The 15,503-nt window shown below is 38.1% G+C and overlaps 1 protein-coding gene across 1 annotated transcript; it reads right to left on the bottom strand.

Annotated features, from left to right (window-relative positions):
* Positions 1-11,306: 11,306 nt before the first annotated feature.
* CUNH4orf36 (chromosome unknown C4orf36 homolog) lies at positions 11,307-15,022 on the bottom strand. Its single transcript, XM_016161021.2, has 3 exons — positions 14,703-15,022; positions 11,840-11,994; positions 11,307-11,608 (listed from the first exon to the last, which is right to left on the bottom strand). The coding sequence occupies exons 1-3, from the start codon at positions 14,765-14,767 to the stop codon at positions 11,475-11,477; spliced, it is 354 nt and encodes a 117-aa protein (XP_016016507.1). The 5' UTR covers positions 14,768-15,022; the 3' UTR covers positions 11,307-11,474.
* Positions 15,023-15,503: the final 481 nt, after the last annotated feature.

The raw sequence follows: 15,503 nt of genomic DNA, 5'->3' as shown, positions 1-15,503 counted from the left end.
ATTAAAATCCAACTATTTGAAGAAAGTATAAACTGTCCTAGGCCAACACACCCCAAAGCATCTCTGAAGGTGGAACCTCGCTGGAGACCAGCAGAGGTCAGCATGACAACTTGTTGCCATCAACTTTTGTTTTACACCTGAGAAACAAGCCAATGTTTACACCAAACTTGGCAAGCCTGTTAGAAGGCAACCCAGAAACATCTGTAGTATATTTACATAGGGCTAAGCAGGAATGGGTTAGGTCTCTGGAAAGCTACATGTTTCCAGCTTAACTAATGCAGATGTGTGGTAGAGCTGAGGAGAAATGAAAGTGGGGAGAGAACTAATTCTCTGAGCACCTACTAGGTGACAGGGGCATGCCAGGTGCTTTAAGTATATGTGGCTATGTTTGATAAAGCACAACTTTAAAAAAAATTTTATTTATTAAGAGAAGTATCAGACGTTTCTGTCTGAATGTCAAAAAGTTCCCTGGTAGACCTTCTTTGTTCCTGGAAGAGTCACTTGCATGGGGAGTTTAATTTGCACAGTGGATTTAAGGAGCATCCTGGAGGGGAAGGTGACCTTGGCCCTACCCTTTTGAAATTCATCGTTATCAGAATTTCTCAAATGGATTTGGATGATTCCAACTGACATCCGCCTTCAAGAAAAGATACCAAGATCCAATAACCCACCATGAAAAAAAGAGATGTCTGAACTAGTGACAAATTCCTCTGGATCCAGTCACCCTGGCACAGTGACCGAGTATGCAGATATAACCTAAAGAGAAGTAACCTTGAGAGGCCAAGCTTGGGCACAGCCATGTTGTGTGCGAAAAAGTAACAGTGGGCAAGGGCCCACTGAACTAGATGGGATCAATTAATGTAAAAGGTTCCAACAAAAACGACAGCTGAAACCAGGGCCTACAAGTGGACTGGTCAGGCTTTTCCAAGTTTCTCTCTATCTAGGGTTGTGAAGGAGACTCCTTTGGAAGAATAAGCACCTGGGGTTCTTGGTTAAATTGTAAAGGAGATTTTAAATAGGGAATCCCAAATTTATTGGCATGGAGTGATTCATAAAAGGCACGACCAAACTTACACACCAAGCTAGTGAGGCAGATCATGAAACCCCATTTAATCTTCTCATCCATTCTAAGAGGTAAGTACTATCATTCCTCTCTTTGCACAGGAGGAAACAAAGGCCTAGTGAGGCTATGTGGTTTGTCCAGGGTTACTAAATAACAATTGTAAAACTGAGATTTCAATCCCAGTCTAATTTTCAGGCTGTCCTCATCTCTCTGGAGCTCACCGAAGTAGAAGCAATGGAAAGTAGTCTATAGCATGATCAGGCGAATGGACCACATAGGCGGAGCTCAGGGATAAAACACTATTTGGCATAAAGATGGAGAAATAAACCAACTAATCCCTAATCTTTAATTTCATCTCATATGCTCGTAAATTTAAAAGGCACCTGTGTGTGTTCCACATATATGTACCTTAATTTTGAGATTCAGTTCTTCAAATTACAGGAAGTATTCATGTACTTCTGTTCTATGCAGATAGAATTAGGAGTGACATATTCCTCAGGAAAACCAACTGAAAGCCTGTGCTCTTCAGTCTGCTCTGTGGTCAGAATGTAAAGGCTGAAGGAAAAACACCAAAAGCAAGGGTAACTAAACATGGCTATGGAGTTGTTCTCCAGTCTGAAAATTATCACCAGGGGAAACTTCTAAAAGCTTAAAGCACATAAAAAAATACTATAGGTTCCAAAAGAGTTTAGGTAAACTCATAAGACGTTGATCCAAGACAAGTTTAAAGGAAATCGGTGGTGAAGAAGTAGACTGTTTACTCAAACCTAACACAAAGTAAAAAGCCTTATTGTATGTTTTTAAAAATTCAGACCTAAAAAATAAAAACACTATCACCTCACAAAAAAAAAGAGGCCAATAATTGAAAATGAAATGCACAAAACAGTTAACAAGTATAGAAACGACATCATTAATAAGAGTAAGAAAAAAACAATATTAAGATAAATATCTCTTGTTGGTAATTGTTGAATGAAAGAGACATTCTCATATACTCCAGATAAGACTGAATATTCATGCAACCTTTCTGGAAAAGTCTGGCAACATGTACTAATAATCTTTGTCATGATAAGCCTAAGAAACTGTCTTAATAAATAAGCTGCATTACTGGCAAAAAAATGTGTTATTTACTTGGGGCAGATGTTCCTATTTATAAAAGCATTGTTATTTATAAATACATTCTTATACATAATAGTAGTATTATTTATAAAAGCAGAAAACTGGGAACCACTTAAATGTCCAAAGCAAGATTAATTTAAGTAAACTATGGTACGATGATACGATTAAATATTATGGAGCTATTTAAAATGTAAACATTTTAACCAAGAGAAATATTTATGTTAGGTTAAGCAGAAATAAAATCTAGATCAAGTGGTACAGATAGAATGCTTTCAGCCATATTAAAATAATAAACACAGAAAGAGACTAAGTGGAAAGACTGCAACATTTTCACAGTGATTGCTTCTGTACACAGGACTATACGTGATTTTTTTCTTCTTTATATTTTTTGTACTATCTTGCATCTTTGAAATGGCTATAAATGACTATTTTTATACTCTGCTGTTTTATTATAACTATATTATAATCTATCATATTTTTATAAGGAAAAGGAGTAAAGATAGAGGAAGTTGTGGCTATTTCAAGCAGCTCCCTAAAAGTCGATGACAAGTTGACGACTACTCCATGAGAAACCAGACTGTTGAGATGGCTGTCATTGTCTCTGTTCCCAGGTTTTTATAAGGGAGACTAATAAATTCCAAAGCTTCCAGGTAAGAGACACCTGCAGAAAATGGAATGCAAGGGTGTGAGAAGGACATATGGGCCAATCAGGACTCAGAGAAGGGTGGTAAATGGGTTCACAAAGTGTTTAGCCTGAAATAGCACCTGCTCCACCTTCACGATAAAGTAAATGGAACAAAAAATGAAAAATGAAGTACCTTGTCAACAAAACCAACTGGAAAGACCTGTTTACCCTGCACTTGGTGGCATGCTATTTATAACAGTATTTGTGGTCCTTTTCTCAACAGCCTCTTCTGTCCTCGGTTCAGCAGATCAGATGTTATCAAGATTATAACCATAAATTTGCATAGCCTGTTTAAATCCGAGATTAGAAGAAACCCCACAAGTTGTAATAAATGAGATTAATGCAGTTTGTCAACCATGAGAGCAAGTTACTGAAACTAATTTTTCTATAATAATAACAGAAACAACCACCACTATTTACTGAGTTCTTCCTGTGTACCAGGGTCTGTGACAGGTCCCTTACATGTGAATAGTAGAATATGCCAGTTCGGCATAAGGATTATTTTGAGTGGAAGACAATCAAGAAGCAGACACAAGAACAACTCCCTGCCTTCCTCCTATTATCCTAAAAGCAGGACATAAATTTGGAAAAGTGTCCTCCCTCTCCTCCTAACCAGAAAGGACAGAAGTTAATCACAAAAGACATGTCTGGTTAATAATGCCAGACTTTATCAGACCTTACTGAAACTAGCCCTTATCTACTATTAACGTCCCCATTTTTTTGTCTTCCCACAATTTGCCACCCCTAGAACCTCAAAGTCCTTTCCCTTTGTCTCGTCACTTCTTTAAAAATGTATTTTCCTTTTGTTAAGGTGCTATATAAGCTAATCATCTCTTTGAGTTATTCATCTCTGAGTGCTCCCATAGGTATGTACAATGTACAAGTTAATAAGCTTCTATTTGTTTTTCTCTTATCAATCTGTCCTTTAGTCAAACTTATGCAGTGCCAGGCCTCAGGTAGAGTACCCAAGATGGTTAGAGGGAAAAGACTTCTTTTCTTCTTTTATATGTATCTCATTTAATCCTCTCAACAACCCTTTTATGCAGGTACCATCGGTACCCTCACTTACCCACAGATGAAGACAGGCTTATAGACAGAGGTTAAACAACTTAACATGGGCTAAGCTAGTAAATGAGAAGGCTAGATAATGGGAGTTGACTCCAGAGTCTATACGACATATTAAAAGTAAACCAAATAATAAAAGTTCATAAGTTTCACTCATGAATGATAATAAATGATAATGATAAAGTATTATTCTTGCTTCTCAAACTAAATATCACATCCTGGCCTCTATTATTCATCTTCTTAAAACTTTAACTCATGTGCCTCAGCAGGTGCTGAAATGTAAAAATATACCCATGCTGAAAAGGGTAATATCCTAATTTACATGCCTGAGTAACTCTTTTATTTTAAAGTAATTGCCTGATTCAAACATTCATGATCTTAAATACGAACAATATTTCTTAGCATTCACTGTAAGCTACTTAATAGTGGACTCCCTAAAACAACACATAAGCAAACCAGATCCTTGACCATATCAACAAACTATCAAAAATGCATGGAACAAGGACAAGTCAGACATTTCAGAGTTTTGATGGAAGTGGCCATTCATCCCTTCCTTATATACTTTCAACAGAGGTTAAACCCTAAAGCCATAGCTAGAAAAGGTCAGAAGTTTTTTTCTCCATTTTTAATTGCTAGGCCAGGAGGACATGCACTAGTACATGAGCCAAAATTAATCAAAATAAAGGGTACTGCTGAGCTCAAGCACTTCATAGGAAAACCAGGGATCAACTCCAAGCATCTGGTACAAACTAACAGCTTTTTGGTCTGCTCATTTCTAGCTGCTATGCCTGGGACATCTGAAGTGCTCTAAATATTAGTTATTGTGTTGGTTATTATTATTAACATTTGTTGCATCTAACCCAGAAAAAAAAAACAATGTCAGAATCAAAACATGAATAAATCAAATTCTCCTTTGCTACTCTTTCCAATTCTGATCTGTTTTTCAAGGCTTTTTGTAATAAAACTTAGAAATGTCTTTCAAATACTAAAACACACATGAGAAAAATATAAATGTGTCTACACATACACACATATAAACACACACACACACACACACACACACACACACACACGTCATAAGATTCCATGATGAAAGGAGACCACCATTAGGAAATAACCCTCCTCTTGAAGGAAATTATTTCAGCTATTTCCACTATTTTTGTAATTTCAATACTGTCAAACTGTAGTCTAGCACTCTGACAGTCACCCTCCTGTTAACACCTGAGCCTTGGTGCATCAGCTGTCCTGGGAAAGGAGATGGTGCAGGTAATCAGCCCAGGAAATGTTTAGTCATTTCCTGGGTTCAAGTTATGCTTTCTCTTATCTGCTCTAATCCTTGATGAAAGCAAGAAACTAAACTCCAACAGGACATGCATGTATGGTAAGCAATCTGGAAAACAATGAGCGAGTCTGCTTCCAGCAATCCAAAGGAGTTGCTTTGACAGGGAGCTGATTCAATCTAAAAATAAATGACACCTGAAATTGAGGCCAATGGAGGAGATTACACCTACATTCCAATGCTCTGAAAGTTTCAAAGTGAAACCATAGTAGCGATAGACGATTGGAAGAGGAGAGGGCTTGAAACTGAAGGCAGCAGATGAATGGAGGATAAGAGCCTATTAAAAAATTCCAAAGAAAGTCTGAGACTCCTGGTCTCAGCTTTTTCCTTCTTTGGGGATCAATTAAGACTAATAGATTATGCCCATAATTACAAATAAAGACGTCTAAAACACTAAGTTCTTTTGCTTATATCTATTCTGAGGGACAATGAAAACTCTGTATCAATACCCCTATTGTCTATTCCTATATCCTTGTCTCCCCAATGAAGCCAAAAAGAAAAAAAAATTGGACTCAGTGATGGTGGATTGATGGCTCAGTGAAGTTGGAATAGATTCAGCAATACCTCTCTGCCCTCAAAAACCAAGGGAGGAATTGCCAGCTCGATGGCCCAAGACCATCTGCAAGATGAAACGGCCCAATCTTTTCACTGTGTGTATCTATCCTGTTCTCTCTCCATCACAGTGTATCAATTGTGTCAGGAACAAAAGCATATAATTTAGGCATTGGTTGTAAGATCCAGACTAAAGACAAGGACTATGTATCACACTGAAATCCTGCTGCAGTAACTAGATACCATTTTGAGGAATCAGTGAGTGGGTTTATACATATGGAGAGAAGGGTGTGAGTGAACGTGCGTAGCCAAAAGGGTACAGAAGACATCTGTTAACTGCTACTCAGCATTCAGTCTCCTCTTGTCATGGCAATAATAGTCTGCATTTCTTTGGGGAAACTACCCCACCTCATGATTCTCCACTATGCAGATGGACCCAACCTTGTATTTCAGTAGTGTGTCCTGAGGAGCTTAAATCAATCAGTTAAACCAGGATTTCTCAGTCTTGCCACTATCGACATTAGGGGCTGAAAAACTCTCTGTTGTGGGAAGCTGTCCTGTATGCTGTAGGATAATTGGCAGCATCCCTGGACTCTGCCCACTAGATGTCTTTATGATACCCTACAGTTAAGATAACCAAAAACAATTCCTTCCAGGTATTGCCAAATGTCCTCTGAGTGGGAGAAGACAAAATCATCCCTCACAGAGAACCACTGAGCTAAACTCATCCCTCATTTTGCTAGTCAGGGTTATTTTTGTTTAATATCATTTTTATTTTTTCCAGTTTTATTAAGAAAAAATTGACATATCACTGCACAATTTTAAGGTGTACAGCATAAGTTTGATTTACATATATTGTAAAATGATTACAATACGTTAAGCTAACATCCATCTTCTCATATTAGTCAGGGTTCTTGATTTCAAAAATACTACTAAGAGGGATACTTTATTCAATAACTTATTAAACATCAGGAATTGCTTGAATAATCCTCAAAGGCTCCATGAGATAGAGTATTAGGGTAAAGATAAGATATATGTAACAAAGGAATCCTAAAATGCAGTGGCTTAGAGAACAAAGACATTTCTCTCATATTCAATAGTCTTGAGATGAGTAGTCCAGGTTGAGAGAACTCCACATAGTCATTAAAAGACCCAGGCCCCCTCCATCTTGTTCCACCATCACTATTTATATGGTTTGCGTTATTATCATCTACGTGGTCAAGCTGATGACCACCACATCAAGGTCCTACCCACCAAGGACGGTAAAAGGTAATACAGGAGGTATACACAAATGCCTTTTAAGGTTCAGAGTTGAAAGTGGTGCACATCACTGCCATGCATTCCATTGGCAAGAAGTTCGCAACACTTAATCACAAGACAAGTAGTAAACGTGACCTAGCTGCACAGTCACGTGCTCAGTTACAACACTACCACACAATGAATGTTTGTGATGTATTTAGGTCATCAGCATAGAGCCCTCATGAATGGGGTAAATGTGAAGAGGAGACACAGGTGAAATTATCTCTCTCTCTCTCTGCCATGTGAGAACTCAGAAAGAAGGTGATCATCTATAAACCAGGAGGTGGGCACTCACCAAGAATCTGAGCATGCTGGTACCCTGATCTTAGACTTTCGGCCTTTGTTGTTTAAGCCACCCAGTCTTTGCTATTCTTTTATAGCAGCATAAACTAAAACAAACACCATTGCTATGAAAGAAGAGGAAAGGGATTTTGGTAGAAATCTAACAATTTCCACATATTACCTTGTTACAAATGAGGAAGGCAAGGTACAGAGCTAAAATAACTTGCCCAAGATTATATGGCTGGCAAGTGGTACAGGAAGGCAAGCGGTCTAATTGCAGAGCCTATGCTCTTAAAAACTACTTTTCAAACGTTTGAACCATAACCTAAAAGAAGAAAAGCATTTTACTTAGCAATCTATCACATACGTTTGTATGTGCATATGTTTCATGAAACAATCCCTATGCTTACAACAGCCAATGAATTGATATTTCTGTTCTATACTATTTCATTTTTTGAATGTTGGTCACACCCACTAAATTGATTTCATAGCCCTCCAATGTATTGTGATTGACAGTATGGAAAGAATGCGCTACAATCAATTCTAGTGGGAGAATTGGAAGGCTATTGGAGAGCTCACAGTATGAACTATATGAATAAGAAGGCTAGAGAATAAGGTTCAGAAAACATGTAAGGCCAGGGGTTCCAGGAAACCCAGAATCACAGGTAAAATTGTCATGAGAAGGATCTGTTAAGGTGCACCTGACACCACTGTTGATGTTACTTCCACCCTTGCCACTGGTGCTGGATGCCGTGGCCATTACCACTGGAATGAATTCCTAACCAGACTGGCTTCTGTGGCTCTCTCACTACAGTCAAAGTCTGAGGAGGAGGCATCCAGCAGGCACACTTAGGCCACATGCTTGTGCCCAGGCTTTTAGCATCAAGAAGAGCAAAAACTAGCTTTTCCGCTTACAAAACTACAGAAATAAGGTTAGATTTGGGGCAGCCCAAAAATGAACAAACAAAAAGGCAAATGTCCAATAAACTCATAAACCACTGGAAGAGGCATACATTGGTACAGCCACTGAGAGAGCAATTTGGCATTATTTTGTAGAACTAAAATATGTGTCCTATGACAGAAATTCCTTTTCTAGGCCTGGTGTGATTTGAAATTTCCACAGAATGTTCATAAAGAAACTTAAGTATGTTCCCGGAAGCATTGTCTATAATAATGAAAAATAGAAACAATCTAAAGATTTATCATTTAAAAAATGGACAGGATTGGGTCCATTGTTCTTTAGACCCCAGCACCAAGCACTACTAACACATTATCAGAACCAAATTCTTGTTGAAATAAATTGTAAATGAATGAACTGCCGATCAGAAATCATCCAGTGAGTGATGTGCAGGCTGCAACACAATATTCAGTAGATCTTTAGAAGATAGCAGCACGTAGTGCAAAGAATGTGGGCTTTAGATTAAGAAAAAGCTTCGATTAAAAGAAGAAAATTAAAAAAAAAAAAGCTTGGTTTGACCCCAAGATCTGCTTATTTGACCAAAGCCAAGTTACTAAATCTATGAGCCTCAGTTTCCTTGTCTATAAATGAGACAATTAATGAGATAAGGGGTCCCAAGTATGCAGTGCAGGGCTTCCCAACTGTTATAGCACAATGTTGTGCTGTGAATTATGAGTATGCCAATGAGGGGATCCCTCAGCCTTTGGGTTGTTCAGAGCCCCTAGCCTTCAGCATCTTCCTTTATCTTTTACTCCAGTATGCCATATGAATAAATTTTATAATTTTCCACATGTGCCATGACATGAAAAATGTTGGAAAGCACTAGCACAGTGAAGTCCCTGGCACACAGAATTCAGGAAATGTTAATCCTCTCTATGTATTGATGGAATGTGAGGCTCTCTTGGGGTTTCTTATCTACCAGGGTTGTAGGGGATCTAAAATGATATGGGCTTTGCCAGATCTCCTGGGAGCTGCTTTCCTAAAAATCACAAAGAGTATAACAACGGCCTCAATATGTTCTTCTCATAGAAGACCAACCATTGTATATCCGAATATACAGAACAAAAGTCAAGGGCTCTGGAGTGAGTTAAATGAGTCAGAAAAGAAATGTCCTTCGATTTTACCTCCTGAACTTCACCTTGACTCAGACCACCTTTTTTCCTATTTTAGCTCATCTTTTTTCTCTTTATGTGTCTCATATGTCATCACACATAAAGACATTGAGAAGGAACACTTCCCTAGTATGTGTGTGTCCTTCTAGGTAACGTTACACGCCTGGCCTCTTTCTGCCTCTGTTCACTCCACCTTAAGAAAAGCAGACCTCACTGATAAATTTGGAAAGAGAAAGAAGCATGTGCGCCCTAACTCCTTCCTCCTTCCTTCCTCTTGGGAGCTGACATCCTACAGAAACCATGTGTTCTTAACTCAGCACACAGAACACTCACTGGAAATTACCCTGTTTCCCGAAATCTGCTGTGACCCAGGGCAGCCAGTGATTAGATGGGAAATTTTAGAATAGGGCCTGCATGCCCTATACCAGCCATATTCTCCAATATTAGCTTTCTCAGTAGGCCATACAGGCAGCCAGGGCAAAGGTGGACCCAGCAGGCAGCTTCACCACATGGGTTGCAGGGAATTCACGTGGACTTCGAACTAACATGAATCTAACATTGCTATTAGTAAGTTTTAATTTCTTAAAAACCAGATTTACATGAGACAATAGTAAAAGACAACTAAGTTTCAGTTAATAGATCTGGGTTTTAATCCCCTCTCCCCCTTTCCCTGATTTGTTGTATATTCTTGAGAAAATTTCTTTCTTTTTATTTTTTATGTTTTTTAAGCGAGGCAACCTTTGGTTGACCTCACAGATTGCAAGGACTTTGTCAGCTTATGGTTCCTTATTTTTTACTTTTTATGCCTACAGCACCTGATCTTCCTAAGGGGTCTCCCATCCAAGTACTAACCAGGCCCAACCCTGCTTAGCTTAAATTTCTTAATTTCAATGGAACTCAATTTGTTTCTCTTTTTAAAAATATATCAGTTGTAAATGTATTTTAAAGGATAAAATAAACATTTGTTTTTAAAAACAATATTTCTGTGTATACCTGCCACGCATTTTTCACCTCTACAGAGACAACTAATTTCAATTCTTTCACCTATTTTGTTATTTACTTCCATACTCTAAACAACTCTCTGGTATTGCTACTTCTTGGTTTTTCCTTTTTAAGCATAATCTATTGATTTCCCAGTATAGATGATAGCATTTTGTTTCTATTTTTGCCTCCACTGTCACTGCTCATGCATACCATTTCCACATGTACTTTCTATTATAGACTTTTGAACATCTGGAAATTTTCAATCAATAATCAACAAATGTATATTCAGGAGATTGGCTTTGGGCGGTGAACACACAATGTGATATACAGATGATGTATTATTGATTTGTACACTTGAAACATATATAATTTTAATGACCAATGTCACCCCAATTTTAATTGTAAGACGTTTCCTTTAAAATCAGGTCTTTGTATTTTCATGTCACTTTCACACATGCGTATGTACTCCACAGGCTCCAGGGGCATCCCAGAGAGACAATATGAATTATTCAGGAGGAAAAAGGCAATTCTTTTGGAGAACAAAACCTAAATAACTTAGTTGCTTCTTTAAAGTACCACATGTGAATAAATAATATTTCACTGAAAACTGGGAACTGGAGAGTTACAAAAGAAAACTACATTATTTCTTAACCAAACAAAAGGTTTCACAGTTTATCATTTTTGAAAAAATTTCTCTCCTCTTTTTTGGTGCCTCCTTAGATCTCGTAGAAGCAAAAAAAAAAAAAAAAAAGTCTCTGAAAAGGAGTGTCCTCTTAGAACAATTTTACAAAAATCAAAATGAATAGCACAAATGACTCAATTCCAGACAGATTTTCATCTACTTACCATGCTGTTGCTTAAGTATGTGGCAGAGACCCAGCAGATTTGTCAGAGGAGCTGGCTCGGCCACCAGTGGGCATTCATATGTCTGCACCAAACTTCACACAGTGAAAGGTCACAGCCCTTCATCCCCTTCAGACACGGAAAGCCAGAGTACAGATTTGACTATAAGATGACTGTCACTTAGGTGGAAGAGGTCTTCTCAAACCAACTTGCCTTCCCCTTAGGGAAAACTGAATTTCCTCAGCTGCATTTTCCTGACATTTCAGGTTATTCAGACGCTTCATTTCATACTCCCTTTCATATTTGATGGCTAAAAAATAAAATACATGAAGCAATACAATTGACATTTCGCCAGGCATAACTTAGTTTAAAAAGTACACTTATCACACAGCAAAATTCACATTCTTGAATGCTAAACATGAAGGCAGGGCTACATATAAGGGGGAATGGTGTGAATGAACATATTTAAATATTTATCTGATAATAAGCAAAATAACACATAAAAATTGCCATTTATTATAGTTGTTCTTATGGAACTTACATTCTGCAGAAGGGAGGAGACTTTTCTTATTGGTTATACATTTTTTGAGGTATACAGGACTACCAAATGTAATTTCTTCCAAGAACGGCAACTTGATTCTGGCTAGGTTCATGTACCAGGTCTTTGTAAGTAGTGCAAGATCCCAAGGTTCCTGTCTGGGGCAAAAAGTCATCAACTCATTCAAGAAATATTTATTAAGTATTTACTATAGGATACACAGAAGACATCTTATTAAACCTCAGTTCCATTTTCCACTATACATTTTAGTTTACAGAGGGATATTCAGGATTTTCCAGAGATGAAAATCTAGCCAGGAGGAGCCATATATTAACTAATGTAACGATATATTGAAAAACTACCATAAATTATGACAAGAACTTTTGTTCACAATACAGCCTCCCTGGAATTAATCCAATCTTCTCATGTCTTTTAAGAGGATGTAGTCACGAACTGTAAGCTCCAAGTCTTTTATGGCTGATCAAAAACATAGTCACATTACAGAAGGAACAATCATACATTGAGCAGGGTACTTGGCATACACTAAGGCTGAGTGTGTGATCCTATTTTAATCCTTACAACCATGATGTAGATAGACAAGGAAACCGAGACTTAGAAGTTAACTAAGAATCAGAGCTGGTACTTAGCCTAGGTGCATTTATTTAGAAGCACCAGTATCAAGAGAATCCTTAGAAAACTGGAGAAAGAGATGAAATCCCAAACTACAATATTTAAAATAATCACTAGGAACTTTAAATGAATTGGTTTTTTTTTTTTTTGTATTTCCCATCTACAGAGCATTTGAGTTCATACGCATAAAGAACGGGGAAAGACCTGCACATACCGTCCTTTCATCCTTTTGTTTCCTACCCCCAGCTTCCTTGCTATTTTATCATCTAACTTTAAGGAGTGACTTGAAGTCTACAGTTATTATCGATGTACTTGAACAAGTGCACTAAGATGTATTTTTAAGAATGCTCACTTGAAGCACCATTCATCAAAAAAAACAAAAACCAAAACCTTCAGAAATAGCTTTAATATCTATCAAGAAAAGCCTGGTTAAACAAACTGTGGAGCACACATGTAATGAAAGAACGAGGTTTACCCTTATATGTTGATTCGGAAATATAAGCAATAAAATAGCTACTATTTATCTAGCACTTAATACACACTCGGCATTGTTTAAATCAGTTTACACACATGAACTCATTTAATTGCTACGGTAACCCTCTTAAGTAGACAGGTGCTATTATTTATTATCTTCATTTTACAAATTAGGAAATAAGAACAAAGAACAACTTGCCCAGGGTCACAAGGTTATTGGTTGTGGTTTGAAATCTAAGCCCAGTAAGTCAGACTTCAGAATCTGTGCTCTTGATCACTAGGCTTTACAAGATATAGTGGGGTAGGGAGCAAAGTTCAATAAAAACCAATGTGTAAAAACGTGTGTGTGTGTGGGGGGGGGTATATGTGTATCTTGTACAGCAAACAGAAAAATATAAAACATTTTACTTCTGAGTGAGACTGGGGTGCAGGGTGGGAATGGAGTATGAGAAATAGCACTTTCATTTTCTCTTAAAATAATTCTATACTGTTTGTATGTTTTTAGTATATTTTTAAAATAATCTTCTAAAAACACTTAACCAAAAAAAAAGCCCAATGTGAGGAGCTGCCTTAGCGAATGAACTCTAGAGTGCTACTCCCATTTTGTTCCCCTTAATTTTGTCGCTGTTATAAATAGTACGATAGTAAATACTTCCTCATAAGAATGATAGAGAAGGCACTGGTTTTGCAGAGATTATTCATAATATAAAATTCTGCAAACCAAAACCGCAGAATTGGTGCTTTAAATCATTCTCCAGACATAGGAATATCTTCATTATGAAAGTTAAGTTTATTATAGACTATAATGGGACTTGCCTATAGTTCAAGGTCGAAACACATGGTGAACTGACAAAAACTAAATAAATGCAATGGTGAGTTTTTCTGGTTTTTCTCTACCTCTGGTTTTACAACCACATTTGGTGTCTCCGTTTACTTCTTAGAATATTGTTAAAAAGAAAAATTAAATTGACCCCTTATGATACATATGTCATAGACTGTGGGAGATTGAAAAAAAAAAAAAGTCCAAAAATTAGAAACAAAAAACAAGGTAGTACTACAATACTACACAGAGTGAAACTACCGTATGGTAGTAACCCATGCTCATTTTGGATTTACTATATGTCAGGCGATATGCAAGTACTAACACTACGTCATTTGTATTCTACACTGTATAGATAGGTATTGATATATGCATTTATTTCACAGATGTGGAGGCCTAGTCATAGTGAAGTTAAATAATTTACTCAGAACCACTTGGAGAGCCAAGGGCAGAGCCAGGCTTGAGTGCAGAGCCCTTGTTGTCCATACATTGCCTGGCAAGGGTACAGGATGCAAAACTAACCCTTTGTACCAGCTAATTAAGTGTTCTCTTATATCTGACACCAAGACATTTTTAGATAGACGTGCACTGTCTACAGAGGTATTTTAGGGAGGTGGGCAATAGCAGAAAAGTGTTGCTTTAAAGTAAGGAGACTTCTAACCCTGTCATTTCTTTAGTACATAACTATGTCTTTGATCAAACCATTTTTCCAAACCTTCGTTTTCTCATTTGAACATGTTTTGTTGTAGAGACCAAACAAGATAATTAAATTCCTATAAAAGCAGTTGCCTTAAAGAATTTTTTTTAAAGAAAAAGAAAAACGGTAACTAGACACCTGAAAATGCCTCTCAGTCTAGCATCTCATGAAGGTGTCCAGTACTTTTATTTTAGCACAACCACTCCCTACTCCAAGTCAACGCTTACCATAATAAAAATACTTACACTGTGTAACAACTGCCCCGCAGAATGTTTTTCACTGTGTTCTTTCTTGGCAGGCCATAAGCCATGGTCAACTATTACAGTTTGATCTCCTAACACAGGTGCCTGATGTAATAATGACTCGGATACTCTTTTCGCTGCCTGAAATAATTCCAACACACCTAATTAATGGCTTTCCCTTGAGTATTTTTTTAATATTCAAATAATAAAAAGATTCAGGGGGAAAAAAAAGCATTTCTTAATGTCAGATTGTCCCTAATAAGTGTTCTTGGACGCGGAACCTTAATGTAGAACCGTGTTCTCAGGAATTCATTTTATCACTTCTTGCCGTGTATGGAGAAACCGCCAGGTTAACAGCACCGGTTTTCCGTCATGATGTTTTGTCATTGCCTGAGCCTGCCAAAACCGGCTAAACCACAGCATCGCCAAAATGCGTCAGAAGACAGTGGCAATTTTAAGCGATAAATGGCTGTGCGGCCACAGGAACTTCCCGCCCCCACCCTAGCCCTTAAAAAAAAAAAAAAAAAGTAAACTGTTACAGATTTTTCCTCTTTCAAAAATCTGAACTTAAAAAGCGTCCAACTTTAAGCACCTCTCCCACTTCCTCTCCTACGCACACGTTTCATGGGTGAGTCTCGGGGCCACTCTGCCCCCACCCCCTCAGTCTGTGCAAGTCGCTGCGCGAACCTGCTCCCGGACCGCGGCGCCGCCCGGGGCGCCGGCGAAGGGGCGGGCCCTCCTCGTTCCGCACCTTCCCACGCCCGCGCCCCGCCCCGCCCCACCCCTGTCCGCACCCGCGGCGCG

The sequence above is a fragment of the Rousettus aegyptiacus genome, unplaced genomic scaffold (genome assembly GCF_014176215.1).
Source record: "Rousettus aegyptiacus isolate mRouAeg1 unplaced genomic scaffold, mRouAeg1.p scaffold_m13_p_10, whole genome shotgun sequence".
In the NCBI taxonomy this organism is placed as follows: Eukaryota; Metazoa; Chordata; class Mammalia; order Chiroptera; family Pteropodidae; genus Rousettus; species Rousettus aegyptiacus.
Note: the sequence above shows the minus strand (reverse complement) of the source record. Positions and strands in the feature narration are given on the sequence as shown.

Bases quoted from the DNA above. Each gene is read 5' to 3' on its own strand.
- CUNH4orf36 (XM_016161021.2), bottom strand. From the start codon at position 14,767: ATGGCTTATGGCCTGCCAAGAAAGAACACAGTGAAAAACATTCTGCGG. The intron at 11,995-14,702 runs GTAAGTATTTTT...TTTTTGCCCCAG, and splicing joins CGGGGCAGTTGTTACACAGT to ACAGGAACCTTGGGATCTTG. The intron at 11,609-11,839 runs GTAAGTTCCATA...TTTATTTTTTAG, and splicing joins TCTCCTCCCTTCTGCAGAAT to CCATCAAATATGAAAGGGAG.